General features: G+C 41.4%; 2 protein-coding genes across 2 annotated transcripts; one reads left to right on the forward strand and one right to left on the reverse strand.

Annotated features, from left to right (window-relative positions):
• Positions 1-1,468: 1,468 nt before the first annotated feature.
• Positions 1,469-5,979, reverse strand: THYN1 (thymocyte nuclear protein 1; the record flags this gene model as incomplete). Its single annotated transcript, XM_080716689.1, has 7 exons — positions 1,469-1,630; positions 1,966-2,116; positions 2,478-2,573; positions 3,045-3,137; positions 3,490-3,558; positions 4,575-4,756; positions 5,937-5,979. The coding sequence occupies 7 exons, from the start codon at positions 5,977-5,979 to the stop codon at positions 1,584-1,586; spliced, it is 681 nt and encodes a 226-aa protein (XP_080572815.1). The 3' UTR covers positions 1,469-1,583.
• A 514-nt stretch (positions 5,980-6,493) lies between these two features.
• Positions 6,494-25,897, forward strand: ACAD8 (acyl-CoA dehydrogenase family member 8; the record flags this gene model as incomplete). Its single annotated transcript, XM_080697232.1, has 11 exons — positions 6,494-6,599; positions 10,776-10,876; positions 11,356-11,525; positions 12,360-12,469; positions 12,889-12,965; positions 13,347-13,484; positions 19,513-19,648; positions 19,745-19,842; positions 20,157-20,309; positions 20,991-21,093; positions 25,845-25,897. The coding sequence occupies 11 exons, from the start codon at positions 6,494-6,496 to the stop codon at positions 25,895-25,897; spliced, it is 1,245 nt and encodes a 414-aa protein (XP_080553358.1).
• Between the last annotated feature and the right edge of the window lie 1,681 nt (positions 25,898-27,578).

Below are 27,578 nucleotides of genomic sequence, written 5' to 3' on the forward strand. Positions count from 1 at the left end.
GTTGCTCTGTGCTTGGGCCTACAGTAGTAAAGGTTTTTACTGTTTTTTCTGCCTCATGTTGAAATGACCAGAAATTACTCTTCTGTTGGCCTCCCTTTCCTTTATAGACAGACCAAGCAGACCCCACTGGCCAATAAATACAAAATTTGGTGGTCTGAGATCTTGGTAATTTGGAAAGTAGAGGAGTTGGTTCCTGTTTCATGTTTCAGTTAGCATAGAGAAAGGAGAATCCTCTTTCCTCAGAAATCAGTGCAATCTTGGGCCTTGACAGGCAGGGCTCATGAATCAGAGATGAGCAAAGACCACTTGGGGTGACATGTGTGATTGACTGGGGGCAGTAGAACCAAGGCAGGCAAATGTATCTCCCCTCTGCCAGACCCCAAGTTCAGGTGCGATATACAATCCCATAGGAACAGGATCCCCCATCCGGCAGTTGTTGGATTATCAAGGCTGGGGCTTAAGCACATGAAGGAGGCAGGTTGTGTTCCTTGCCTTTTTCAGAGCATGAGATTAGGCTCTGGTGTGCCTCTCTTTTGCTGGTATTCTAACTAGAAAGCCTTTGTCAATTCCTCTGCCTCCCAAATGACAACACAAATTAATTTTCCGATTTTCCTAACGTCTTAGACCTTTCTTCTGGGAGAACTAGAAGATAGAATTTGCTTTCTCTCAGGAGCTGTGCACAAGCCAGGTCTTGTTTTTTTCGGACTCTACCCCATTCTGTATTTTCTGCCAACTGTGAAAGTGAGGGGAGGCTCCTGTCCCCCTCCTTAAAGGTCCCCAACCTGGGAGCACATAGGTACTAAACCAAGCAGTGCAACTTGTAATTAAGCAGCTGCAGTGTTTACATGTTTCTTAATGTGTTGTCTTTTCAATGGCTGTATTTTAAAAGAACATTTGTTTTAATGGTCTCTCTAATTAAAGGAAGCCCCTGTGGCTTTGGAGGCATTGTGCCCATGGTCCACCAGGTTCTGTGGTCTCTTCTGTCTTACATGGTTCCATCTCTGACACTCAAGGAAAGACAGATGCCTACCCTGAATACAAAACAGCATCTGCCCCCACAGTGAGTAGCCCCTAGTGAACAATGGTAAGCACCTTACTAACCATTTTCTTTGACAAATACATGGCTTAGAAGCCAATTCAGTTTCTAACCCTATTTGGCAACTTGTCCTGAAACCACTCATGGTTTAAACTTTTGTGGGATCCAGAGGACTTAAGGGGCAGGTGAAGAAGACTGGTGTAAAAAGACCAAAAGTTAGTTTCAGTGGGTGTTATGAGACCAAGGGACTCAAACCTACATTCTGATATCTGCTACCTAACTACTAGCAATAGTAAAGGCAGATGGTAGTTGTGCCCTGCTTCTTCCAAGTAGCAAATAGGGCTAGCATGGAAGTAAGAGATTTTCTGCAGGGCAGTATACCGCCATACCCAATGCAGTTTTAGAAGAAAATATTTCCAACTTGATATTGAATGTTTTATTGAAAAAAGCAGACAAACCACCTATGTACATAATCCCAGGTAAACCAGAAGCAAGCGCTTGCGTTCTTTGGAGTAATGGCGTGTCCATTCCAGCAACAGTGTTTCAGTTAACTCTGTTCCTTTTCCTCTAGGCTCAATATAAAATCAAACTCTTCTACCAAAAAGGAAATAAAAAAAAAAAAGAATTAGGTCTTATGTCTCCTCTTGAACTGGGAGGTTAATCCCAGTCACTGGTAGGTACTTTGCATGTTATCAAAGCAAGCAGTTATTTATTTAAAAACTATGGAGTACCTTACCAAGTGCCAAGCACTGCTGGGTACTATATACATAGTAATGGCAACTCAAGATATAGTCCCTCTCTCATGGGTGTCACAAGTAAAGACACTGACTCAGAGAGGCTTAATACTGTACACAAGTATAACCAATTAGTAAATGTGATTCTATGGGGTCATTTCTGGTGTGCAGATAAGAGAAAGGGCCCACTCTTACCTTGGGTCAGGGGCTGAATTGAGAGTCTCTGGCGAGTGAAGAGAGCCATATTTTTTAAGGGGCCACCAGCAGCTTTGTGAGCTTGGTGATAGGTTTTAAGCTCAGCCAGGGAGATGAAACGCTTCATCATCCGAACAAACTGTACATCCACCTACATAACAACAGTGTATGGAACAGAATGATATGTCTAGCCAGACTCTGCCCACTATTTTTTGTTTTGTATTGAAGAGAAAGGTCTGGCTATATTGCCCAGGCTGGCCTCAAACTTCTGGGATCAAATCAATTCTCCTGCCTCAGCTGAGACTACAGGCATACATCACCATACCCGCCCACTGTTTTTACTGCTTGCAAGAGGTTCCCACGATCAGGGCTGCTCTAATCTCTAAAAATCTGTGTAACCTCATCTGATTAAGAGCTGGATGTGTTCCTTGACCTAACAGCACACAATACCCTCCACCTCCCTTCATCCATCCTTCCCCTCTCATGAAATAGGAAGAAGAGTTAGTCTTTACCATGGACCATCGAGGGTTGTCCTCTTTGCTGGATGGATCATAATGGGGATTGTTTTTCTCAAACTGTGTGTGGTCTGGGTAAGCCTCCTTCACAATCTGAAACCAAATCCAAAGTGTCCAATCATTTGCCCAGACTCAGCACCATAGGCAATCTTTAATACACATCTAACTTACACCTACGTATGTATTCTCACCCCATCTGTCTTGTTAATCAGCCAATCAGGACTCAGATACCTGAAAACAATACATAGCCTAAGGCAGGCGTGGTTAGGAAATAAACTCTATTGTAAAAAAGGTTGGAAGGATGTTCTAAAACTCGGTGGTAAAGTTTACTTTTGGCACCACTTGGTTTTTTTTTTTTTTCCAACTGTGCAGTTAATTTTATTCTGATAACGTTTACCCTAACAGCACTGACAAAGGTTTTTTTTGAGTGAGAGACCAAGGCTCAGAGATGGAGGGAAATAAGAAGAGGGCATAGCTTTTTTGTTACCTATTTAAGTACACCTTTAAATCTATATGAATAAGTATCCCTAGAGAGGGGTTCAGACCAAAACCTGTCCACCTAACCTTCATAAGTCCTGCAATGCCTGGTTCTTTGCAGTTGCTATGGTAGAAGAAGGCTTTTTCCTCCAGCTTCATGGCTCTAAGGAAGTTGCGAGCCTGTGCCAAGGGAGAAGAAATAAAGATTATCTTTCCCACCAGCTAGAAAGCACTAGTTTAGAAATACAAATCAAGCCTGCATTTGTTAGATACATTTTTCTGTTTTGCAGCTTCTCCCAACTCATGACAAAGTCTGTCCACTTTACTAAGACTCCTAAACTTGTACAAAGACACTGGCCAGAACAAGGTTATCTACATATTTCATGAAGTCAAGAGTAACTAAGATATTTTTTAAACACTTTCAGGTAAGGGTTCTAGGAAAAGCAACCTTGGCCAAGAGGTTCTTTCTACTAAACAAGTCATGAGGAAGAGACAGGCATTTATCCCACCTACCTTCCCCTTACCCTCTTACCTGGTAGTTGCGAACACCATCCCAGCATGCTGTCTGCTTGGGCTGGGCTTTAAGATCTTCAATGCCAAACTAGGCAAGAAGAAATATAGCCATTTACTAAACAATCCTTGGGTAGCTGGTAAGTACACATGGAAGCAGATAATTCCCTCCCTAACATTGAGAGGTTCTGCAGACTATGAGAGAAATATGTACTTTATGGGAAGGACTTCCACAGAGACACTGATAAGTAAGCCTATGTTATCTTACTATCTTTACTTAATAAAATGACTAGCTGGATACAAAAATCGAGATGATAAGGTGACGTACTGGTTCCCAGCATTTCACATAAAAAATTATTTACTTCTTCTATATCATTTCTTACATTTCCCCAGAGTATCATTAATATTAATTTACATTCATTCCCTGAATATGTACCAGTTATTAGTAGGGGGACACCTATGAGTATGGCAAGTGGTAAGAGTAAAGCAACCTAAAACTGAGGTTGGCAAATCACAGCTTTTAGCCCAAATCTGCCTCCATGGCTGATTTTGTAAATAAAGCTTTACTTTAACGTATCCATACCTGCTTATGCTGACTATGGCCACTTTTGTGCTACAAGGGCAGAGTTGCAATGCAATTTAAGACCCACATACCCATCATATTTACTTCCTGGCACTTTGCAGAAAGTTTACCAACTCATCTCTAGACAAGGATTCACAGAATAGCTATAAGCTGAACATGGATAATCTCAACATTTGAAATCCAAATGCTCTGAAATGTGCCAATGTCAAAAAGTTTAGAATTTGGGAGCATTTTGGATTTTAGGTTAAATTCTGGATTAGGGATGCATGACTTACAAAGTCTATGCAAATGTTCCATAATCTAAAATTCTCCAAAATCTGAAACACCTCTGGTCCCAACCATTTCAGATAAAGGGGGTTCATCCTGTAGTTGGTGTTCATAAATCCTGCTCGTTTTATTCATTTTCACCTTTTCCCAGTCTTCAAAGATTAGAAGCTGGTGATAGGACCCTATATAGTGTCCCATATTCACCTTTCATTTTAAAAGTCGGCATAAAGGAGTTGGCGACAGGTACACAATCTCACCTTCACATCTACGCCTTTCTCTAGTCTGCTGTCTGGCTCTGACTTCATCAACCAGTAGTTGCTTAGATTCTTCCCACAGTTGCTAGAGGCTGAAGTCTTCTGAGGGCTGGAGTTCTCTACTTTATCTGATTCCTCACCTGAATTCTCAGTTTTGGTTCGTTTTCCTGATTGCTCCTTCTTGTCTGTAGTAGGAGAAGCAAAAGGAAAAGGTCGATCATGCTTGCTAAGAGGTACTGTTCTCTTGTGGAAAGAATTTATCCTTTAGCCTCGTACTTTTTTTCAATTCAAATCCTAGATCCATGTACTAGGCTATATCACCTTATTTTACATAAAAAACTTCAGTTTGTCTATAAAAATTGTCCAAGAATGCCTGCCTTAACAGGCTATCTTCTGGATTATCACTCAGTGAGACAAGAACAACTCTTTTAGAGTCCTGGTAGTATCCCAACAGCCCCATCTCCCAGACCTTTCACTTTTCCTGTTGGCATTTTCCCCTAGAGAAAGAATTGTACGTTCCTTTTTTTCACCTTTTAGTTCTTTTTAAAGTTTGAGCTTGACACATAACCATAAAAATTATTCATGAATGGGATACCATGTTGTGCTTTGATACATGTGCACATGTGTAATGTTGAAATCAAGTCAAACATTATTTATGAGAGGCTTTTAATGGTAAAAACACTCAAAAAGCTTTATTTTACATTTTGAAATGAACTGGACATTGTTATCTACAGTCACCCTATCACCAAAACCTTTTTTTTTTTTTTTTGTACTGGGAATTGAACCCAGGGGCGTTCTACCTCCAAGCCACAAACCCCAGCCCTATTTTATTTTGAAAAGGTCTAAATTGCTGAGATTGGCCTGGAAGCTGTGATCCTACTGATTCAGCCTCCCAGGTACAGGAGTGTCACCATACCTGCACACCTGTGCTTCATCCTAACTCTAACTTCGTACCCATTGGTCAACCTCATCCCCCCTCCCAACTCTTCTGTTAGATGACTTGTTTTGTTTTACGATTCCACATATTCGTGAACTTGTCCTCTCTGCCTTTGCTTACTTCATTAAACCCAATGATCTCCAGTTCATCTATGTTGTCCCAAAGTAACCGTATTTACCCCAGTACTTGCCCCCTTGTATTGCAAATATCCTCAAGTGTTTGAACAGTTGCAGCTTGAATTAACAAGCAAACAGAAGGGACACTGGGGAAAACCTTGGCGGGAAGTAAAAAGATGACTGAGGGTGATGGAATAACATATAAAGGCTTCTCTCCACAAGCAGGGAGTAGAAAATGAACATCACTAAGCAGGCCCTAGCGAAACGTTCTTTATGGGGCTGCCTTTTAAAAGCAGCCTGGGCGCAGCTCACCTGGACCAGCAGCCCCAGCCGGCCTCTTCCGGGGTCGCGGCATGGTCTCAGCTTGGAGCAAAGGTGCGGAGCGTTCAGGAAATGATCCCGATACACAAAAAGAGATTCCACAGCCCTCAAGAACCTGCGTAGAACAAGATGGAGAAAAGGCGAGGAAACCCAGAGGGTCTCGAAATGGCGAAAAGCAGATTGTACTTAAAGTCCTCAAGTCGTCCCCTCCTTTATCTGCGCCCCTTCCATCTTTCAAAGTCCACCCCTAAACTTTATTCAGTTCTTTCCCAGACCTCAGTTGCAGCCAAGTCACTGTTCTTTCACGCCTCCAGACCCACACTGCAGACGGCGCCGGGCATCTCCGTGGCGCCAGCGCCTCACAGGTTTCTGGGAGTTGTAGTCCCGGCGCTGCGACGATCCGGCGGATGCCGGCCACGAGGGCCTCTGGGGGACTACAACTCCCAGGGTGCAGTGGGGCAAGGGCTGCTGGACCCCGGGTCGGGTCGGGCCGGGCGAGCGCTGGGAGGTTCTAGGCACGCGGGCTCCGGCTAGCTTGCAGAGCGGCGATGTTGCGCGGCTCCCGGCGCCTCGGGGTGCTCCTCCGCTGCCTACGCGGCAGTCTTTGCGATCCCGCCCGTACAGGCCACCGAAAGTTGACCTCCTGCATCGATCGTAAGGCTCACCCTGGGCGAGAGGAGAACTGGACACAGGTGTATGGACCCGGGCGGGTATCCGCTAGGAACAGCTGTTTCCGCTTCCCGTTCGGACCCTTCGCTCCCGGACCCACTTCCCCTCAGGCCGGTCACTCCATACCCCTCACCCTGCCAAGTCCCTCCACTCCCGGGCCGATCTGCGCTCCACCCCACCCCGCACTCCCATCCCCATCTCAGTCCTGCCGCCCCGACCCGGACAGCGCCCGGGCCGCCAGACCTGCTCCCGCTCGTCCGTGCTCCCAACCCCACTCCCTGCGCCCTCCTGTCACCCTGCGCCCTCTAGGTCACCCTGGTTACTTAGGCGAGGTGAAGGAGCGTGTGGCTTTTTCGTTTATTGAAATTATAAGAATAGGTTCTAAAGGTAGTGAGAACATAAGAAGTTGGGTGCTGGTACTGATAAGTGAACAAAAGCTCCAGGAATACAAGATGTGTACACTGATACAGATTTCTTAACACCTGTTAGTGTAAAACACTCGTAATGTTGAAACCTCTTTCAGTAAAAGTAATGCATTGCAATTGGGAAACCCCTTCAGAGAAGACAAACCAGAATGTCTTTAGGCAGCAGGCAGATAAACTGTAACAGGGAGTGGTTGCCACCCAAGGAGACTTGAGGGATACCCAGTCAGTTTGTGACTTCTCTATTAATCATCTAACCACGTTTTTCTTCTGAAATAGTTTTTATTTTTTTAATAAATGACAGTTTTCTTTAGGGCAGAATGGATCTTTTAAATTGACAACAGATCTGTAAAGTACACTAAGGTATAGACTGTTATTTTCTAGTTATAAAATTCCTTCAAGAGGTGCTGCTCTTTTCTGGCACTTAGAATTTGGTAAACAGGTTCACCTGGTTGATAACAAAGCAGATAAGGAAATTGTCTTGGCAACAAATAAGTTAAATATAGTATATCCAGCAGCTAGTATTGTAACTTCAGCTTTTGAACTATTCTTTCACAACTCCCACCCACTCTCCCATCAGGTTAGGCAAGTACTGCACCACTGAGTTACATCCCAACTCTTTTTTACCTTTTTAAAAGAAGTTATCTTTAAATTAGTCAAGTGAAAGGAAATTTTATATCAAGCTAGAGCACTTGCCTAGCATACTTGAGGCCCAGGGTTGGATTCCCAGTACTGAAAAAAAAAGAAAAAAGTAAATGATAACTAACACCTAAACCTTAAACCTAGTTGATAACTAAACAAAATATTTAATTATCTTATTGCATATATGAGAAGAAACATGACCCTCCACTTTCTGAGACTGGCTAATATCACTTAGCATTTTATTCTCTAGTTCCATCCATTTTCCTGCAAGTAACATATTTTTGTTTCTTATGCCTGTGTAAAATTCCCTTGTGTGTATACACTACAGATTCATAACCCATTCTTCTGTTGACATATACCTAGGCTGCTTCCATCTTTTGACTATTGGGGATTGTACTGCTATAAACGTAGATATGCAAGTATCACTGCCATATTCTAATATTTTAGCTTCAATAACTTTGAAAAGATACCCAAGAGTGTTATAGCTGAGTCATATAGATGTTCCATACCCAGTCTTCTGAGGAACCTTCAAACTGCTTTCCATAGTGACTGCAATAACTTACAGTCCCACCAACAGTGTATTACGGGTTCCTAGTTCCCCACATCCTCACCAGCATTTATTATTGTTTGTATTTTTTGTGTCATTCTAGTTGTAGTTAACATGGAATCTCAGTGTAGTTTTGATTTGCTTAGGAAATTTAATTTGTGTCAGGAAATTAAGATTTGTGATAGGTACTATGGCTCACATCTGTAACCCTAGTACTTGGGAGGCTGAGACAGGAATATCGCAGCTTTGAGGCCAGTCTCAGCAATTTAGGGAGATCCTGTTTCAAAATAAATAAAATAAAAACATTTGAGGATGCCACTGAGTGGTGGAGTACTTGAATTTAATCCCCAGTACCTCCCTCCATAAAAAGATTTATGAGCTGGATATGGTGGCACAGGCTTATAATTCCAGTACTTGGGAGGCTGAGACAGGAGGATCACAGGTTCACAGCCAGCCTCAACTGCTTAGGCCCTTTGCAACTCAGTGAGACCCTGTTTCAAAATAAAGATATAATAAATATAGGGCTAGAGGTGTAGGTCAGGTGGAATGCCCTTAGGTTCAATCCCTAGTACCACAAAAAAAGATTTATAATATATATTACATATATTTACTACATATTATTTCTTCATTGTATAGGTGAGGAAATTTGCTCAGTGTCTAATGCAACCTCCTCATTTTACAGTGAAGTTATCGAGGTTTAGAGAGGTCCCTGGCTTACTGAAAGTTGTATAATTAATCATTTTAGAACCAGAGCTCAAAAGTCTGTTTCTTTGTCTAATTCCCCTACTGTAGTTTTCAGGAACTTTCAAGCATTCCTAGACACCAGAATTCTATCAGGATGTTGATTCTCTAGTTAGTTTTCTATCTTTGATGCATTTAATGATGCTTATGTTAAGCACCAGAGATTTGTGGGGTTTTGCCTTTTGAGTCCATTTGAGTTGTTAAACTGTAGTCTTTCCTCATCTCATTTGGTCTGTTTTCTCTGCAGCCTATGTGGGTGTTGGTGCCCTGAATTCTACCAGTAACTTTGGCAAAGTTCATGAGGCCTCTTGTTTTGTTTGCTTTTATAGCATTTTCCCCTTCCCGGGAATTTAGATGATTTTACTTAGTTGTCATGCTTTCTTATGTATTAATTTACTTTTTAACTTGATATTTTTATTTTTTTCTCAAAGTAATCCTCTCCTGTTGATCAGTCCCTTTTCTAAAATTGACCTTGTTATTTGTAAAAATAATGTATAATTGTATTTAGATATATATAGGTCTTCTATCAAGCTATTTCTTGTTATTTACTTAGAATGCAATTCAAATATATTTCTCCAATCTTTGGTTTCTTGAGCAACTTAGAAAATAGCCATTTGCTCTGTCAAATAAGATGAAAATTTCCTAATATTTATCTACTGAACTCTTATTAGGATTAAGATTCTGTAGCACTTTTCTTGATATATTTGGAATTTACCAATATATTCTTTTTTTGGGGGGGGTGGTACTGGTCATGGAACCAGGGGCTTTCTACCTCCACGATACACTCCCAGACCAATTTTATATTTTATTTGGAAACACGGTCTCACTAAGTTGCTGTGAGCCTCACTAAATAGCTGAGGCTGGCTTCGAACCTGCACAATCCTCCTGTCTCAGCCTCCCAAGCACTGGGATTACAAGTGTGTGCCACATACCCGGCTCCAATATATTCTTTTTGTGAATGAACCATATACATATTTGTAACCTCTGCACTGCTATAGAGTAGATGCTCAATAAATATTCCTTTTTTTTTTTTAAAAGCAATAAGTTTACTATACCCTCCCACCGGGGCCTCATACATGCTAGGCAATTGTTCTATCACCAAGCTGTATCCCCAACCCTTCATTTCTTTAAATATGGGTTTATAAGGAGGAAGAGATAAAAGGTGATTTTTAAAAAAAAAAATAGGTAAGTTGGACATAGTGGTACATGCTTATAATCCCAGTACTTGAGAACCTGAGACAGGAGGATCACAGGTTCACGGCCAGCCTCAGCAACCTTGTAAGGCCACCTACAAAATAAAAAAATCAGGCTGTGGGTATAGTTTGGAGGTAGAATGCCCCTGAGTTCAATCTTCAGTACAATAAATAAATGAATGAATAAATAAATAAGTGAAATCATTCGATCCACTTAGGAGTAAAGGAGAAAAAAACAAACATTTATTTGATGGGTCAGTATCTTTATCTCTCTTGTTCGTCCCACCCCAATTCCTGTTTGCATTCTAGTTGTCCCTCATTTCTTTCACTGTGTGCCTCTACCTGTTTTAGGACTTCAACCATATTTTACTAAGTGGCTAAGGTAAGAGATGTCTGGGAAGTTGCTGTACCCTGCTGTAGGTGTGTGTTAGAGCTGTCCTTTCTTCATCTGAGAAACTGATTAATGATAGATGATACTCTTAGCTTACTGTTAAAAGCTGTACTGGTGTGAGAAATGTTACAGTAGTGCCACTGTCTCAGCTTCATGGTGCTTCTTATTGGTGGTACTCTTCTTGATTCCTGTCCTAGAATTGAATATGTGCTATCCTGCCCACAGCTTCTATTGGACTAAATGAGGAGCAAAAAGAATTTCAAAAAGTGGCCTTTGACTTTGCTGCCCGGGAGATGGCTCCAAATATGGCAGAGTGGGACCAGAAGGTAGGAGTTTTACTTATTGCTAGATGTTTCAGCAAATGCCACAGGCCCACACGCAGTGACCTTTACCTTTAGATCCTTGTAATCATAATTGCTCGGCATCTGTTCTGCTTTTACCAACTAGTCTTACAAGTTAAAGGACTAGTAATATGTGATTCCTTTCATAGAAGGCATCCTGATCTTATACTTTTTTCTTTTTAATTGAACAAAATTTGGAGAAACTTAAAACCAAGGCAGTTCTATTGATAAATTTTTTAAAAACAAAACTTCTTAATGCCCCCCACAAAAATTATTAGAGAACACATGTTAACTGATACCACTGTACAAAAGCATATTAAGAGAAGCCCTCTACTCTCAAATTCAAATGTCAAATTCCTCTCATTATACCTGCTAAAGGAGAGTCCATCTCTAAATCAGTTACTGATAATCTTGGTGTGTGTGTGTGTGTGTGTGTGTGTGTGTGTGTGTGTGTGTGTGTGTAGGAGCTGTTCCCTGTGGATGTGATGCGGAAGGCAGCCCAACTAGGCTTTGGAGGGGTCTACGTCCAAACAGATGTTGGAGGCTCTGGACTTTCACGGCTTGACACCTCTGTCATCTTTGAAGCCTTGGCTACAGGCTGTACCAGCACCACAGCCTACATAAGCATCCACAAGTGAGTGCCCACGCTGGGAAAGCATAGTGAGGTGCCCATGGGGTTGGCTGGAAAATTTCAGATTCGTAAGGAAGATTAATCATGTCAGGTTGGTTGACCTTGAGGAACCAGACTGTCAGTAGTATACACTAGGTCTGCTGCTGGCTGTTGGACTTAATTCTCTTGTCTTTTGCATTGCTTAAAGAATCAAGTCTGCCAGGTTTCTCCCAAATCCTAGGTTGGGCTGGACTTCTCCAGTAGCCAAGTCCTGTCACCCTTTTACCAATGTCTATCTAGTAAGTTGAGAAAGTAGTGGGAAGTATATATAACTCTGATGTTTAGGGGCTAATTTAACCTAATTAGAAATAACATAACCATGGCCGGGTATGGTGGCACACGCTTGTAATCTCAGCATTAGGAAGGCGGAGACCTGAGGATCGCGGTTCACTGACAGTCTCACCTACTTAGCGGGGCCCTTCGCAACTCAGTGAGTCCCTGTTTCGCAAATAAAAAGACTAAAAAGAAATAGGGCTGGGGATGTAGATCAGAGGTACAATGTCCCTGGGTTCCATTTCTGGTATCACAAAAGAAGAAAGGAAGGAAGGAAGGAAAGTTGGTCCAGGTGAGAAATATTTTGGCCTTTAGTATGTCTGGGTAGTACACATTCCACAAATATGTTTTAATCCAGTCATTTCCTTTAAAGTTGAATCTTCTTAATTGTGATTTATCCCTCCCCACTCTCTCTTCTGCTTCACCCTGCTTTGCTGTGCTTTGTTCTTCCTACCCTATTTCTTTTTTTTTATTTTTTCCCCTGTGTCTTTATTTCTGTCATGTCTTTTCCCATGTACCAATTAGCATGTGTGCCTGGATAATTGATAGTTTTGGAAATGAGGAACAGAGACACAAATATTGCCCACCACTCTGTACCATGGAGAAGTTTGCTTCCTACTGCCTCACTGAACCAGGTGGGTTTGCCTACAGTCGAGATCTAATGGGGAGAGAGAAAATTCATATTTTGCCACTGAATAATCCTTCTTGCCTGCTGATTCTGTTTACCAAGCAGTTCAGTCGTGGAGTAATATGTGTCCTATAACCTGATGTCACAGGACCCAGAGGCCTTTAGGTCAGAGTTCCTTCTGGCTATAGACCAGAACCTATTCCCAAGAGGCAGCTGTAAACCAGTATATTGCAAGAGGGACAGAGGTCTGCTCAGTGCAAGCAGTGTTTATCAAGTACTGAGAAATGAAATGTTTTGGCTGTCTGGACTTTAACGTAGCACACATTGAGCTCTTTATCTCTCAAGAAGGTTTCCTAGGAGATGGGACCATGGTGAGTGCCCTTAACCTCACTGACTCTTTCATCCCCCTTTTGGTCCCCGTCTCAGGAAGTGGGAGTGATGCTGCGTCCCTCCTGACCTCAGCTAAGCGGCAAGGAGATCATTACATCCTCAATGGTTCCAAGGTACTGGCATGCTGTCCTTCCAGAGCAATAGGTGTTTCCCACCTTTCTCGTCAGATTTCCTGGTTCCTTGAGGCTATGAGTTAATATTCCCATAGGATTTTTACTTGTTGGGAAGAGAACCGCTGGTCCATTCCCCTTTATTCACTATCACTGTTTATCTCTTCTGATCCAAGTCCAGATACTTTCATTGATTTCCTTCTCTCCTTTTTATATTCTTAAATCCCTGATTGTGCAGTCACTGCAGCTGCCTTTTGCCCCTCTGGAATGTCTGTGCCATATAGTAGTGTACCCTATTGCTGAGAGGACTCAGTGATTTCCCACTTGTTGGGTTCAGAACTCATGCGTTTCTGATCCCTCTTCTTCTCCTCTCTATCTGCACAGGCCTTCATCAGTGGGGGTGGTGAATCAGATATATATGTAGTCATGTGCCGAACTGGAGGACCAGGCCCCAAAGGCATTTCCTGTGTAGTTGTTGAGAAGGGGACTCCTGGCCTCAGCTTTGGCAAGAAGGAGAAAAAGGTGAGTGGCTACTAGAAAGAAAGCAATCTAAGTTACAGGTTCTGCCCCCTGCCAGACCAACCCTCCTCTATTTTATTAAATAGATTCACATACTTGGTAACCTGCCTTTGAAACAGTTGGTTCTATTAAGATCTTTTATATGGCCGTATAAAATACAATAAGGCACTATTAAAGAAACACTGAGCTTCTGGGGAACATGACAGTGTTTGCCAGTTAGTTTCATAGTTGCCTATTTAAATTCTGTCACCTCTCCTGCCTCCACTTTTGACCTGTATTTCTTACCTAGCTTTATATTCTGTTATCCTTTGTTATCTCAGGAAGAGATACTTATAGAAGATCTGATATTGACTAGAAATCTCAGGAATGAAAAGCATATAAGGCCACTTTTCTTCTTTAAATAAAAAATATAGTTGGACATTGTGTCTCATACCTGTAATCCCAGTACTTGGGGGGCTGATATAGGAGGATTGCAAATTCAAGGCCAGTCTTAGCAACTAAGTGAGACTTTATTTCAAAAGAAAAAATAAAGGGTTGGAGGTGTAGCTCAGAGGTAGAATGTCTCTGGGTTCGATCCCCAGTACCAAAGAGAAAAAAATAAAATAAAATAAAGCTTTTAGGAGGGGTTGGGTTGTGAGCATTGACATTGCTTCCATTAGTGCTTTGAAAAAAAGAAGTCTGATAGCCAGGCCATGAATAAGAGCCCTTTAATAATATAACTGTATAAGGGTGAGACCCATTCAGAACTTTTAGACAAAATCATCAAAAGAGACATGTACCTCCAGTTGAAACTGTATCATTAATACTTTTAGGGAAAAGTCAGGTAATGAAATGGCCCCTAATATACTTCCCCCTCACATCTCCTAGAGTTTCCATATTTTTCTGCATGATCCCTCCTGACTCTTTATAGCCTCTAAGGAGGTATGAGTTTATCACTCCTTTTCTTTTGCAGCATAACAGACATTGGCTAGATTCCTTCTGTGTGCAGAGCCTTATGCTTGCTCCTAGGGGACACAAAATTATTAAATCACTCCTAGCCCTGTTTTGGATTATAAAACATGTACTGTTTTATCTACATAAACTGTACAATGTAGAGAGTTTATATATGCTATTTAAGACATGTAGCTATAGGATTTCTCAATCCTAGGAATGTTTGGTTTTGATGGTAAGACACAGACTGATTTTTGCAGAATGAAACAGTTCTACAAAATCAAGTTATACTGATTCAGGTATTTTGCTTATGACTATATGGTGATTGTTTAAACTCACATAAATTATATCTCTTCAGTATTTGTGCTGTTGACAGAACGCCAAAGCTAACAAATTTTGTACCAAGAAAAAATTACAGAAATTCAGTAATTAAAAAGTATATATCCTCTTCATTTCATTTCATATATTTATTTATATATATATAATATATATAAAACAAGTACATATATATATATATATATATATATATATATATATATATATATATAAATTCACCTTTAAACATATATATTTTCTTTCATTTCTCTTTTGTGGTAGGAATTGAACCCAGGGGCATAGTACCACTGAACAACATTCACAGCCTATTTTTTACTTTGAAACAGGGTCTCATTAAGTTTTTGGCCTCAAACTTGCAATCCTCTTCTCTTAATCTCCCTGTTATTGGAATTACAGATGTGTACCATCGCACCTGGCTTATTTTCTTTTTCATAAGTTCTCCTTTATATATTTTTAAATGCAGGAGAAATTTGGAAGGACATCTCTTCGTTCGTCAGACAACTAGCACATGCCTGCTGTGTGTCAGGAACTCTTCTGAGTTGCAGGGCGATGGCAGTGAGCAAGGCGGACATGCGCTGCCCTTGTGGGATTTATATTTTAGCAAGTGGCAATCACACAAATGAGGGGCCTTCCACTAGTGCTAACTGTTAGGGAGGAAATAAAAATGACATGGCTCTGCTTGAGGAAGAGCTTGTCTACACAGGGACGAACTCTCTGAGGTCATGACATTTGAGATGAGATCTGAAGTCTTAGAAGGAGCTGTCTCTGAGAAGAATCCTGGGCAGCAATAATAGCAGATACAGCAGACCTGGAAAGGGGGGAAAAATTTGTGTGGCTGGAATGTACCAGACAATAAAATAAATGATGTGGGATGAAGTTGGAGAGGTAGCCAGTGGCTCATAGGCCAGGATAAATGGCACTCTGATCCCCATGGTCAGTTTGACTAGTGTGGTGGCCTAGGCACAGGCCTTTTTCTTTTCGTGCTCCTTGTTAATTAACCTTTTCTACAAAAACATACTTTCACTTGACAGAACTAACACTGTTGCCGACAGTTTTAAGCCTCCAATTTTGTGCTGATTTGATGGAAGAGTAATGAGGATTTGCTTTATTTTGGATTTAATCATTAAAAGGGTTTATATAAGGGAATGAGTTTTATCCTGGGTGGAAGTGAAGACTCTTATAAGACAGCATTAAAATAATATTATGAAAAGGACACAAGACTGCGGGCAGGAATGGGCTCTAGAAGTAATGGTCTAGGCATGCAGCATCTTCTAAAATACAGAGGAGATCATCTGTCCTTGAAGGCTATAGCTTCCCAGGGTCTCTGGTAGGATTAGGAGAGGAGTTTTCTCTGCATAGGGGAAGAAAGTAGGTATTTTCACTGTAAGGAGTTAGAGGGTAAAAGGTACTGACTGAGGTAGCAGCTATTTGTATTTGGTTCTTTAGTAATTAAACATTTTAAAGGTAAGATCTTTTCGGTGATTGAACTTTCAGGGGATTGAGTACTTTACAACTGAGCTATATCCCCAGCGCTTTTTATTTTTTATTTTGAGATAGAATTTCACTAAGTTGCCAAAGCTAGCCTGAACTTGCTATCCTCCTGCCTCAGCTTCCTGAGTAGCTGGGATTACAGGCATATTTTACCATGCCTAGCCTTCCTATTACATTCTTGCCTTCAAATGTTTATATTCTGTGTGTAGAGATGAAGTACACAGGTAACCACAACACAGGTCAGTATTGGAAGATTTCAAAGGAGCTTAAAAGAGAGCAAGTTCAAGTCAGGCATGGTGGCTCACACTTGTAATCCCAGTACTTGGGAGGCTGAGACAGGAGGATCACAGGTTCTCAGACAGCCTCAGCTACTTGATGAGGCCCTCTGCAATTTAGTGAGACCTTGTTTCAAAATAAATAATAATACGCCAGGCCTGGTGGTGCACGCTTGTAATCCCAGTACTTCGGAGGCTGAGACAGGAGGATTGGGGTCCGCGGCCAGCCTCAGCCACTTAGTGATGACCTCTGCAACTTAGTGAGACCCTGTTTCAAAATTAAGAATAAAAAAATCAGGCTGAGGGTGTATCTCAGAGGTAGAATGCCCCTGGCTTCAATCCCCAGCACTAACAAAAAATAATAATAATAATAATAATAATAATAATAATAATAAATAGGACTGGGGATGTAGCTTGGAGGTAGAATGCCCCTAGCTTCAATCACTAGTACCAAAATAATAACAATAATAATTAAAAATAAAAAGAGAATGAACAAGCAAGTTCAGTGGTAACTCAGATGCCTAGAGGACTCAGGTAAATGTTGAATGTTTTTATCTGAAGAAGTGAGGTGAAAGCAATAGTGTTTTCATAGCTAGAAGGGAACAGGGTGGTTTATATTCTCATAGTCTGTCTCACTAAGTCTTAAAGTTCTTTGAAACTTTGGAATACCTGCAGATAAAGGGGAAAGACTAGTGAGAGCCCTAATGTATTTATATATAAAATATCTGAGATTTGGTTTGAAGAAAGAGGGTCTATTGACTTTCTTGTCCAGCCTCTGTATATTATACAGGGAAAAAGAAGGCCACAAAGAAGGATTTTTTTTCCTTAAAAATAAAAAATGTAAGCCAGATGTGTTGGCACACACTTGTAATTCCAGTATTTGGGAGGCTGAGACAGGAGGATCACAGGCTCGTGGATTGCCTCAGCTACTTAGTGAGACCCTGTTTCAAAACAAAGAATAAAAAAATGGGGCATCTCCAAGTTTACTTTGTCTTCATTTTTATAAAGGACCATATTCATAGGGCAACAAAAATGAGGACAAATCCTGTTCCAGTCCCAAAAGAAGTTACAAGAAGTGTTTGTGTTTAGGTTAGTGTAGTGTATGGGATGTAGCTCCAAAGTAGAATGCCCCTGATTCCATCCTCACTACTGGAAAAAAAGAAAAAATGTAGCTATGTAGTTGCATGACATAGACTACATCTCAAGTACTCAAACTTTTCTCTGGACTTAAGACCTACATATAGTGATGTCCTGGCAAACCGGTTCTCTGAAAAAACAAAAATAACCTCATAGCTGGGCATGATGGCCCATGCCTGTTACCCCGATACTTGAGAGGCTAAGACAGGAGGATTGCAGTTTGGGTTTTTTTTGTTTTTTGTCTTTTGTTTTTTTGGTGGTACTGGGGTTCCTGGAAGCCCTTCTACCTCCAGGCTACACTCCCAGACCTATTTATTATACTTTTTTATTTGGAAACAGGGTCTCCTAAGCCAGCGCGCGCGGCTGGCTTTGAACCTGTGCGATCCTCCTGTCTCCGCCTCTCAAGCACGGGGATTACAAGCGTGCGCCACCACGCCTGGCCAGGATTGCAGTTTTGAGGCCAGCCTCAACAACTTAGCAAGATCCAAAATAAACAAGTAAAACGGACTAGGGGTGTACTTCAGAGGTAAAATACCTCTGGTTTCAATCCCCAGCACATACACAAAAAAAGATCACAGCTGGGCATGGTGATACACGCCTTTTATCACAGTATTTGGGGAACTGTGACAGGAGGATCACAGGTTTAAGGACAGCCTCAGCAACTTAGCAAGACTCAGCAACCTAGCAAGACCCTGTTTCAAAACACAAAATATGAAAACGATTGGAGTTGTAACTCAGAGGTAAAATGCCTGTTGGTTCAATCCCCAGTACCACACACACATCATCATTATCAATAATTTGTACTGTTTGTCAATTTCTGTGGCATAAATACTCTCATCATGCCTGGTGTGGTGGTGCACACTTGTAATCCCAGCATTTGGGAGGCTGAGACCAGAGGATCATGATTTGTGGACAGCCTCAGCTACTTAGTGAGGCCCTCCACAACTTAGTGAGAACCTGTTTCAAAATAAAGAATAAAAAAAAATAGGGCAGGGGGTGTAGCTCAGAGGTTGAATGCCCTGGGTTCCATCCCTAGACTAGCCCCCCCCCCAAAAAAAAAATCATAGCTAATTTCAAGCCATCACTGACACTGGAATGCCAAGTTAGGAAAAGAGCTATGTAATCAGCTCTCATGAGCTGACATCAGCACATCACTGGATCTCTCTATAGCTAAATGTGAGACCAGGGGTTGCCAATATAGTACATGCTATTCACCCCTCTAACCATAGCACCTTTTAGGAACAACTAAGCTTTAAAAGAAGTATGGCTGTTGTTAAGGCCTTTAGAAGTAAATTCAACTTCTCCAAATCAAGTTTACCTTGTCTCCATTTTTATAAAGCACCAAAAATAAGGACAGAGCCCGTCCCAGTCCCACAAGAAGTGTTCATGTTTAGGTTAGTGTAGTAGGGTAGACATTAGAAAATAGATTATCTACAGGTGTGTTGGCACATGCTTATAAACCCAGTACTAAGAAGGCTGAGACAGGAGGATCACAGGTTCGCCTCCAGCCTCAGCAACTTAGGCCCTCAGCAACTTAGACCCTGTTTCAGAATAAAGTAATAAAAATAGGGCCAGAGGTATAGCTTAGAGATAGAATGCCCTTGGGTCCTATACCCACTACCACCAAATTGATTAATTAACTCATTAATTCTCTTGCTTTGTTAAATATTTTACTGAAATAAGTATCTTTATGGGTGTTGATAAGCCTTTAAATCTGACCTTTTTCTTTCTCCTCACTTTACATTCTGGTGGGTCTAAGTCCTAGGGTGCTGGACCCCATACTTCACAGGCTTCTGTCTACAGGGAAGTCCGCCCTGTGTGGTGGATTGTTGGGCAGCCACCCAGTCCCTGATTTTTGCCAGGTGGGGTGGAACTCCCAGCCAACCCGTGCCGTGATCTTTGAAGACTGTGCTGTACCTGTGGCCAACAGAATTGGGAGTGAGGGGCAGGGCTTCCTCATTGCCATGAAAGGACTGAATGGAGGGCGAATCAATGTTGGTGAGGACAGGAAGGAGTGGAGCAGGGAGGCAGTGGGCTGGGGCCAGCAACACTGCCTTCGGGCTCAGGTGAGTCGTCTTCACTCTTCCTTTCTAGCCTCTTGTTCTCTGGGGGCTGCTCATGCTTCGGTCATACTCACCCGCGACCACCTCAACGTCCGGAAGCAGTTTGGAGCACCTCTGGCCAATAGCCAGGTAAGGCTTCAGGTGTCTCCATCGTATTTGCTTTCCACTTTTTACACCTGCTCTGGACTCACTGGCGTAGCCAGAACTTGGGCTTTGTTTCCACTGAATGTTCAGCAGTCAGTAATATCAAAGACCAGGTCAAGCAAAATGGACTTAGAACTTAGAAAGCAGTAAGCTTTATCTCTAAAGGAGACAAGAATCTTTGAAGCACTGATCACTTAGAAAAATTCTTATCATAAGAGATGCCTTATAAAGGATCTCAGACCAGTTGCCAGTCTAAGCCTCTCTGTCTTGCTTGATTCTCTTCTCCCCTGTTGCTGTAGTACCTGCAGTTCCAGTTGGCAAATATGGCGACAAGGCTGGTTGCCTCGCGGCTAATTATTCGTACTGCAGCAGTGGCTCTGCAAGAGGAGCGGGAAGATGCAGTAGCTCTGTGCTCCATGGCCAAGCTCTTTGCTACAGAGGAATGCTTTGCTGTAAGTGATAAGCTATCCGGCCTCTTGGGATCAAATAGGGAACAGCCACAAGGCCCATAGATACTGAGATCATAAGTCAACTCTGGAACCCAGCACTCCTGGGATGCTGCAGAGATCCTTGCGGCCTAAGGCTATACATTAATTCAGGAGAGGCTTGCATAGGAACTCTCATAGATGGCATTTTAGCCTTTTCCATGCTATTACACACTATACTGTGGCACTATTTTTTGGCATTGTTCTAGATGAGACACTGCCTTTGGAAAGTTTGGAGCAGCGTAGCGCCTCTAGCCTAAATTCAGCACTGATGACCATGCTTACATTGTCAGAGGCAAGGTCATTTTTGCACTGAGGCCTCATTGCCACTAAGTGCTACCTAAACTTCATGTAATATAGTCAGTGGTTGTGGGCAGTTTTACCCCAAAGGTAATAAATAACAGAATTACAGCAGTTTGTGAGTTGTCTGTCTGGTGGGACATGACAAGCTCAGTAGGTGGACTTCCTCCGTTGTCTCTGACCATATAGAATACGGACTCCCACTCTAGGCTGGGCGTTCATCTGTAGGTTGTTCTTCCTCTCATTAGTTTACCTTAGGCTGCCAGGTTGGGGACTGGAATGGGGAGGGAAAACACTTATTGCACAGTCTTCCTAGAATCAAAGACATCTTATCCTGGTCTCCTGCAGATTTGCAACCAGGCTTTACAGATGCATGGGGGCTATGGCTACCTGAAGGATTATGCTGTTCAGCAGTATATGCGGGACTCCAGGGTCCACCAAATCCTAGAAGGTAAGTTACAGGATCAGCGCTTTCTCTGTGTCTAGCTAGCTCATCCTCAGTCTCCATCAGGCCCTGTCTACTTTTGGCTTCTTCCTTTCCTCAACCCTACTCTCAAAGTGGTCTGTTGCTATAATAGAAACAACACTGGCCTGGGAGCCAACAGACTGCTTCTTCCCCATGGGTGGTTGTCAAATCACTGTACTTCTGCTTTGGAAAAAGCATTTGAGAAAGGGTTCAGAGATACCATATGAGAAATTCTCTTGAAAACAACAGGGGCGACCGAGAAAAGCGGGGCTTAAGAGCCCCGCTAACAACCAATCTCCATTACCACAAAACCAGCGCCTTTTATAGCCAGAAAACACCATCACCAGAAAAACAAAAAAACCACCAGGCTCCAGAGAGAAAGCGGACTGAGAACAGAGCTCAGAGCCACAGAGGAGATACACGCGCCCAAGGACGCGGCAGCAGCGCCATACTGCCGGCGGCAGCGGCAAACTCACCGGACGGCTACAGCAAGTCAAGGTGAGCCGCTGCGGAACAGCCAGGCGGGATCTTTCGGCGCAGAGAGCATTTAGAGCTCCCAGTGGCTGAGCTCAGCACACACTGCAGGAACTCAAAGTGGAACTCAAACCAGAAAAGAAAAAATACGCCAGCCTCACGGCCGAGGGCATGGCAGCGGCGCCATATTGCCACCAGTGGCAGCAGCAGTGAATTCACCGAGTCCAGTACAGCTACATCTGCGTACTCAAGAACAGTGAGTCAAATTGTGGGCCACAGAGGAGAAATCCCAGTACTGTACCCCCTGGGACTTGACCCAGTGAGGGAGTGGGGGTGGCAGAGATATCACACCATAGGAGAACGTGCAACCTGGCACCCCCCATAGTTTAAAGCAGCCTCTATCGACTCCCTGGGTCGGAGACTCTGTGATACAACCCAGTAAAGGAGTAGTGGGGTCTGAGATACTACAGACTCGAGATCCAGAACACCTTAAGTGAAGTCATAGTGACCCAAGGGAAGAACCCAGAGAAGGCACAAACCTCCGAAATCATGGGAAAGAGGAATAACACTGGGGCAATGAATGCCCACAACCCCACAACATCAGAACCTGATAAAACAGAAAATCAGAGATTTCTAGAAGATCAAATCAGGAAAATAACTATAGAAATAATAGAGGTGCTTCGAAAAGAACTCAGAGAGAGCCAAAAAGAGATAAAGGATGCAATTAATGAAGTAAAGGCCTCAATTCAAAGCACAAACAACCGATTAGACCACATGGAGAACAGAATCTCGCTCTTAGAAGATGAGCAATCCAAAAATGAACACATAGTTTCTAATCTAGAAAAAAATATACAACAGCAGGAATCTGACATTGAAGAAATATGGGCCCATCTTAAGAGAGCTAACCTAAGAATAATTGGAATAGAGGAGGGAAAAGAAAGTGAAACCAAAGGGATCAACAATCTCTTCAAGGAAGTAATAGCAGAAATTTTTCCAAACTTAGAGCAAGAGGTTGATACACAGGTCCAGGAAACTTATAGAACTCCCTTTAGACAGGATCAGAGAAGAGGATCCCCATGCCATATAATTGTCAAAATGACCAATGTGGAAGCCAAGCAGAGAATCTTAAAGGCAACAAAAACAAAGGGCCAAGTGACATTCAGAGGCAAACCAATTAGAATCACTCCAGACTTCCCAAACCAAGTCATGAGAGCCAGAAGGGCTTGGAGTAACATATTCCAAACTCTGAAAGAAAACAACTTCCAGCCAAAAATGTCCTACCCAGCAAAACTTTCTATCAAATTAGATGGAGAAATAAGAAGCTTCCATGACAAACAGAAACTGAAGGAATTTATGTCTTCAAAACCAGCGCTAGAGAAAATACTCAAAGAGATTAACTACAAAAAAGAAATAGGTAACACTCACCAGAACCAGAGAAACAAGAGTTTCCATCCAACAGACAACTAAGATTGGTTATCTGTGGAGATTCATTATTTATGTTAGTCTTTTACCTATCTCTAAATTGTATTGTTTGCCTTTATTATTGTTAATTTTTAGGATTTCTAGTTGGAATATTAATATACCTTCAGATATAGCATTTGGAAATATTTTATCCAATTCTATTAGTAACTTTTAACTCTGTTTACATTGTCTTTGGATATACAATTTTTTTATTATTTTTTAGGGAGTTTGTATATTCTTCTGTTGCCTGTGCCATTGAAATCATATCCAAGAAATCACTGCCAATTTCAATGTTGCGGGGTTTTATGACCCAGATTTTCTTCTAAAAGTTTATAGTCTTAAGATATATATTTAGGTCTTTTATCTATTTTGAGTTAATACTTGTATGTGGGATTAGGTAAGGGTCCAATTTTATTCTTTTCCATGTAATTATTATTTTTCAACAATATTTAATTAAAAGATTATTATTTCCACCACCAAATGTTCATGGAAACCTTGTCAAAAATAACTTGGCAATATAGGGAAGAATTTAGCTCTAGGCTTGTATTTAACTCCAATGGTTTATATATCTGCCTTTAGAACAGTACTACACTGTTTCAATTATTGTAGCTTTATATGGTTTGAAATCAGAAAATATATATCTGCTAGCTTTGTTCTTTTTCAAGATTGTTTTGGGTATCTAGAATCCATATTCCATATTAGGATAGATTTTTTTTCTGAAAAATAAATATATAAATATATGATAGTTTCACCTAAAAAAACAAAAAAAAAATCCTCTGGTAGGAAAGAAAGCAAAAAGAAATATTGAAATGTTATCTTTAAGTCGTCAAAAGCTTGGTATCAGACAAATGAAACTGTTATGTGAGATTAACATTTTTAATTTTGGATAAATTCCTATAATACTAGATGTCAACCACTAAGCCAAGCATGGGAAGGAGGGAAGGGGAGAGAATGGGGTGGGGATTGGGTGGGGGCTGACTGGGCGATGTGTGCATGTATGTCTACAAAAGTTTGTATCCCACTATGATGTATGAATACAGTGCACCAATAAAATAAAATTAAATTAAATTAAATTTAAAAAAAATAAAAAATAAAATAAAATAAAATCCAAAAAAAAAAAAGAAAAGAAAACAACAGTAGTACCTATTCTTCACTGTTATGAAGGACCTACTCCCCAGGGAACCCAGAACTTCTATACAGTAATTTACAAGGCAAATATGAGCCAGTGTGATCACTAACAGCTCTACAAATTGGTTATGACATGGTCTAAAAGATGTCTATCAAAATTGGATTTTTCAGTAAAGTGAATTGCCATTGCTATCTTCTCGGTAGCCATAGTCATTTTGTCTAGGAGATGTCAGAGCATGTCCTGCTCCATTTACAGCTGGTACATAGTTTAAAGTGACAGGACTCTTGTTCTAGCTAGTGTATGTAGGGGCTGTCACATTGTATGAAAATCAGGTGGGCAGAGCTTCTGAAAGAAACTTCTTAGTAAAGTGTTGTGGGGCTGCTTTACTGAGGATGTTACAGAAGCCTGTGAGCACTGGTCTCCCTTTCTTCTACAGAACATCCTTCTCCGTCCTGAGTAGGTATCAAGAATCCCCTGGAGAGATTGTTAATATTAATTGCTGGGCCCCACCATAGTCTATCTAGCTTGGGCCTGAGACTTGAAGCCAACTGTATTTATTTCAGGTCATACACCATCATCTACTTGGTAGAAGAATTGGGGTGCTTACCACCATATTACTTTGCTTCATCCTGGGCTGTTAAGTAAACCTGAAATTTTATTTTATTTATTTTTTTTTGTGTGTGGTGCTGGGATGGAACTTAGGGGCATTCTACCTCTGACCTACACCCCCAGCCCAATTATTTATTCTTTCTTTCTTTCTTTCTTTCTTTCTTTCTTTCTTTCTTTATTTATTTATTTTGGTGGTACTGGGGGTGGAACCCAGAGACTTTCTACTTCCGGGCTATACTCCCAGACTTATTTTATATTTTATTTGGAAACAGGGTCTCACTAAATTGCTGAGAGCCTCACTAAGTAGCTGAGGCTGGCTTTGAACCTGTGTGATCCTCCTGTCTCAGCCTCCCAAGCGCGGGGATTGGTAAGCGTGCGCCACCACACCCAGCTTTATTCTTTATTTTGAAACAGGATCCCACTAAGTTGCGGAGGACCTCACTAAATAGCTGAGGCTGGCCACAAACCCAGATCTTCCTGTCTCAGCCTCCCAAGTACTGAGATTGTGTGTGCCACCATGCCTGGCTTAAACCTGAAATTTTATATTTGGCTTTATTTGAGATTGTATGAATACTCATTCCTCAAGGAGGATTATATTTCTCTTTGCATTAAAGGCCACTGCTAAAGTGAAGCAAAGAATGGATCCCCTCTTCTCAGGGAAAATGTTTTCTCTTAAAGCTTATTTTTCTGATTATCAGAGAACTATGTATTTTTTTTGAAATTTATAAAATATATGAAAAGTAAAAGGAAAGGATCACTGATGGTTCTATAACCAAAATTGGTATTTGGGTATATGTTCTTCTGGATTTTTTTCTATGCTTTTTTAGGTATATTTTTTAAAAATTGGAGCTATACTAATTTTCATTATTTTTATATGTAGTACAAGTATTTATCATCAGAAGTCTTATAAAAATAAATATTATTTCTCATTTCCTGTCATTTTTCTATACTCTATAGAGCAAAATCTGATAATCCCATTCCTCTCAGGGATAAAAGCAAAAATTCTAATTTAAATCCATGACTACCCCCACTGTTGCTAACTCTTTCTTTCTCCATCTTGCAGGTAGCAATGAAGTGATGAGAATGCTGATCTCTCGCAGCCTGCTTCAGGAGTAGCCCGCCCTTGGTGTTCTGGCCTGGTGTTCAGTGTTCAGCTGCAGTCAGTGCTGAGTGGTTCCGTATGGGCTGTTCGGTTCCAAATGTATCACAGATTACATTGAGGGGCCGAGCTCTTCCAGGCTGGGACCTGCACTTTGTGTTAATAGCAGCATTGGCTCCAGTATTGGAGCAGAGTCTTCAGTAGAACTGGAAGAGCTGCTCTGTTGAGAAACATCACAAGAAGACCTACTACCTTGTTTTCCAAGTACCAGAAAGACGATCAGTGAATTTTCAGAACCAGAGTCTTGTGGATCTGCATTGTCCTGATTTGCCTGCATTTTTCTTGCTCACTGGGTGCCTCCCCTAGGACCTTCCATTGAGGCTTTTCCTGATTATAGAGCAAAAGTGTGGGGAGGGGAGGAGAGAGAATGCTCGCTCTCTCTCTCTCTCTCTCTCTCTCTCTCTCTCTCTCTCTCTCTCTCTCTCCCTCTCTCTCCTCTCTCTCCTCTCTCTCTCTCTGTATTGTAGCCAGCACTCCTCTGATGTAAACCATGGTGAAATAAGTGTTTTGGAAATGACTCCTAAGCTGGGATTTAGGGTGCATCAGAACTTCTGGACTATTCTCAAGTGCTGTGATTATTTGGAATTTTGAAATCATGGTGTTGCTTTTTCTTTTTGAAAAGGCAGTCATCAAAGAATGACATTCAGGGTTTCTGTAACCCTCCTTCATAATTACTTTGAGTATATATTTTGTAATCTTGAGTTAGCTTCCTTTCTTGGAATTGCTTCTCTTTTTAAATATTGTTAATCACTACATTGATAAATGAAATCTACCCTATCTGTACTCTTTTCACTTTTTCTGAAGATGGTTTTGTTTATTTTTACTTGGAGGCTAAGACAGGAGGATCATAGCTTCCAAGCCAATGTATAGTAGCTTAGCAAAACCCTGTTTCTAAAATAAAAGTAAGGGCATGGTGGCACACGCTTGTAATCCCAGCAATCGGGAGGCTGAGACTGGAGGATCATGGTTCGCATACAGCCTCAGCTACTTAGTGAGGCCCTCTGCAACTCAGTGAGACCCTATTTCAAAATAAAGAATTAAAAAATAGGGCAGGGGGTGTGCCTCAGAGGTCAAATATCCCTGTGTTCCATTTCCAGACCCGCAATCAATCAATCAATCAATCAATAAATGTAAAATACAGCTGGGGATAGATCTCATAGTAGAGCACACTCATGTTCAATCCATAGTATCCTCCCTATACACACCCAAAATATGTTTCTTAAATTATTAATAATTTTTTAAACTAAGCATTGATTATGATAGGCAAAAGTATATTTCAGGTAATATTCTAACATAAGCACTTTTTAGGAAATCCTGTTTTGTTTTGTTTTTGTGGTACTGGAAATTGAAACCAGGGGCATTCTCCCTCTGAGTTATATCCCCAGCCCAATTTTTTATTCTTTATTTTGAAACAGGGTCTCACTATGTTGCAGAGGCCTCACTAAGTAGATAAGGCTGGCTGTGAACATGCAATCCTCCTATCTCAGCCTCCCAAGTGGAATCCTGTTACTAATGATCATTATTTCATCCCCTCATCTCTACAGAAAAAAAACATGTGCAAAATATTCTGTTAAACACAAGTTAGTATATACAAAAAACAAAACATGCACCTATAGTTAAAGGTATTTTTTTCCCCAG

Source organism: Muscardinus avellanarius (assembly GCF_963383645.1).
Source record: "Muscardinus avellanarius genome assembly, chromosome: 1".
Taxonomy (NCBI): domain Eukaryota; kingdom Metazoa; phylum Chordata; class Mammalia; order Rodentia; family Gliridae; genus Muscardinus; species Muscardinus avellanarius.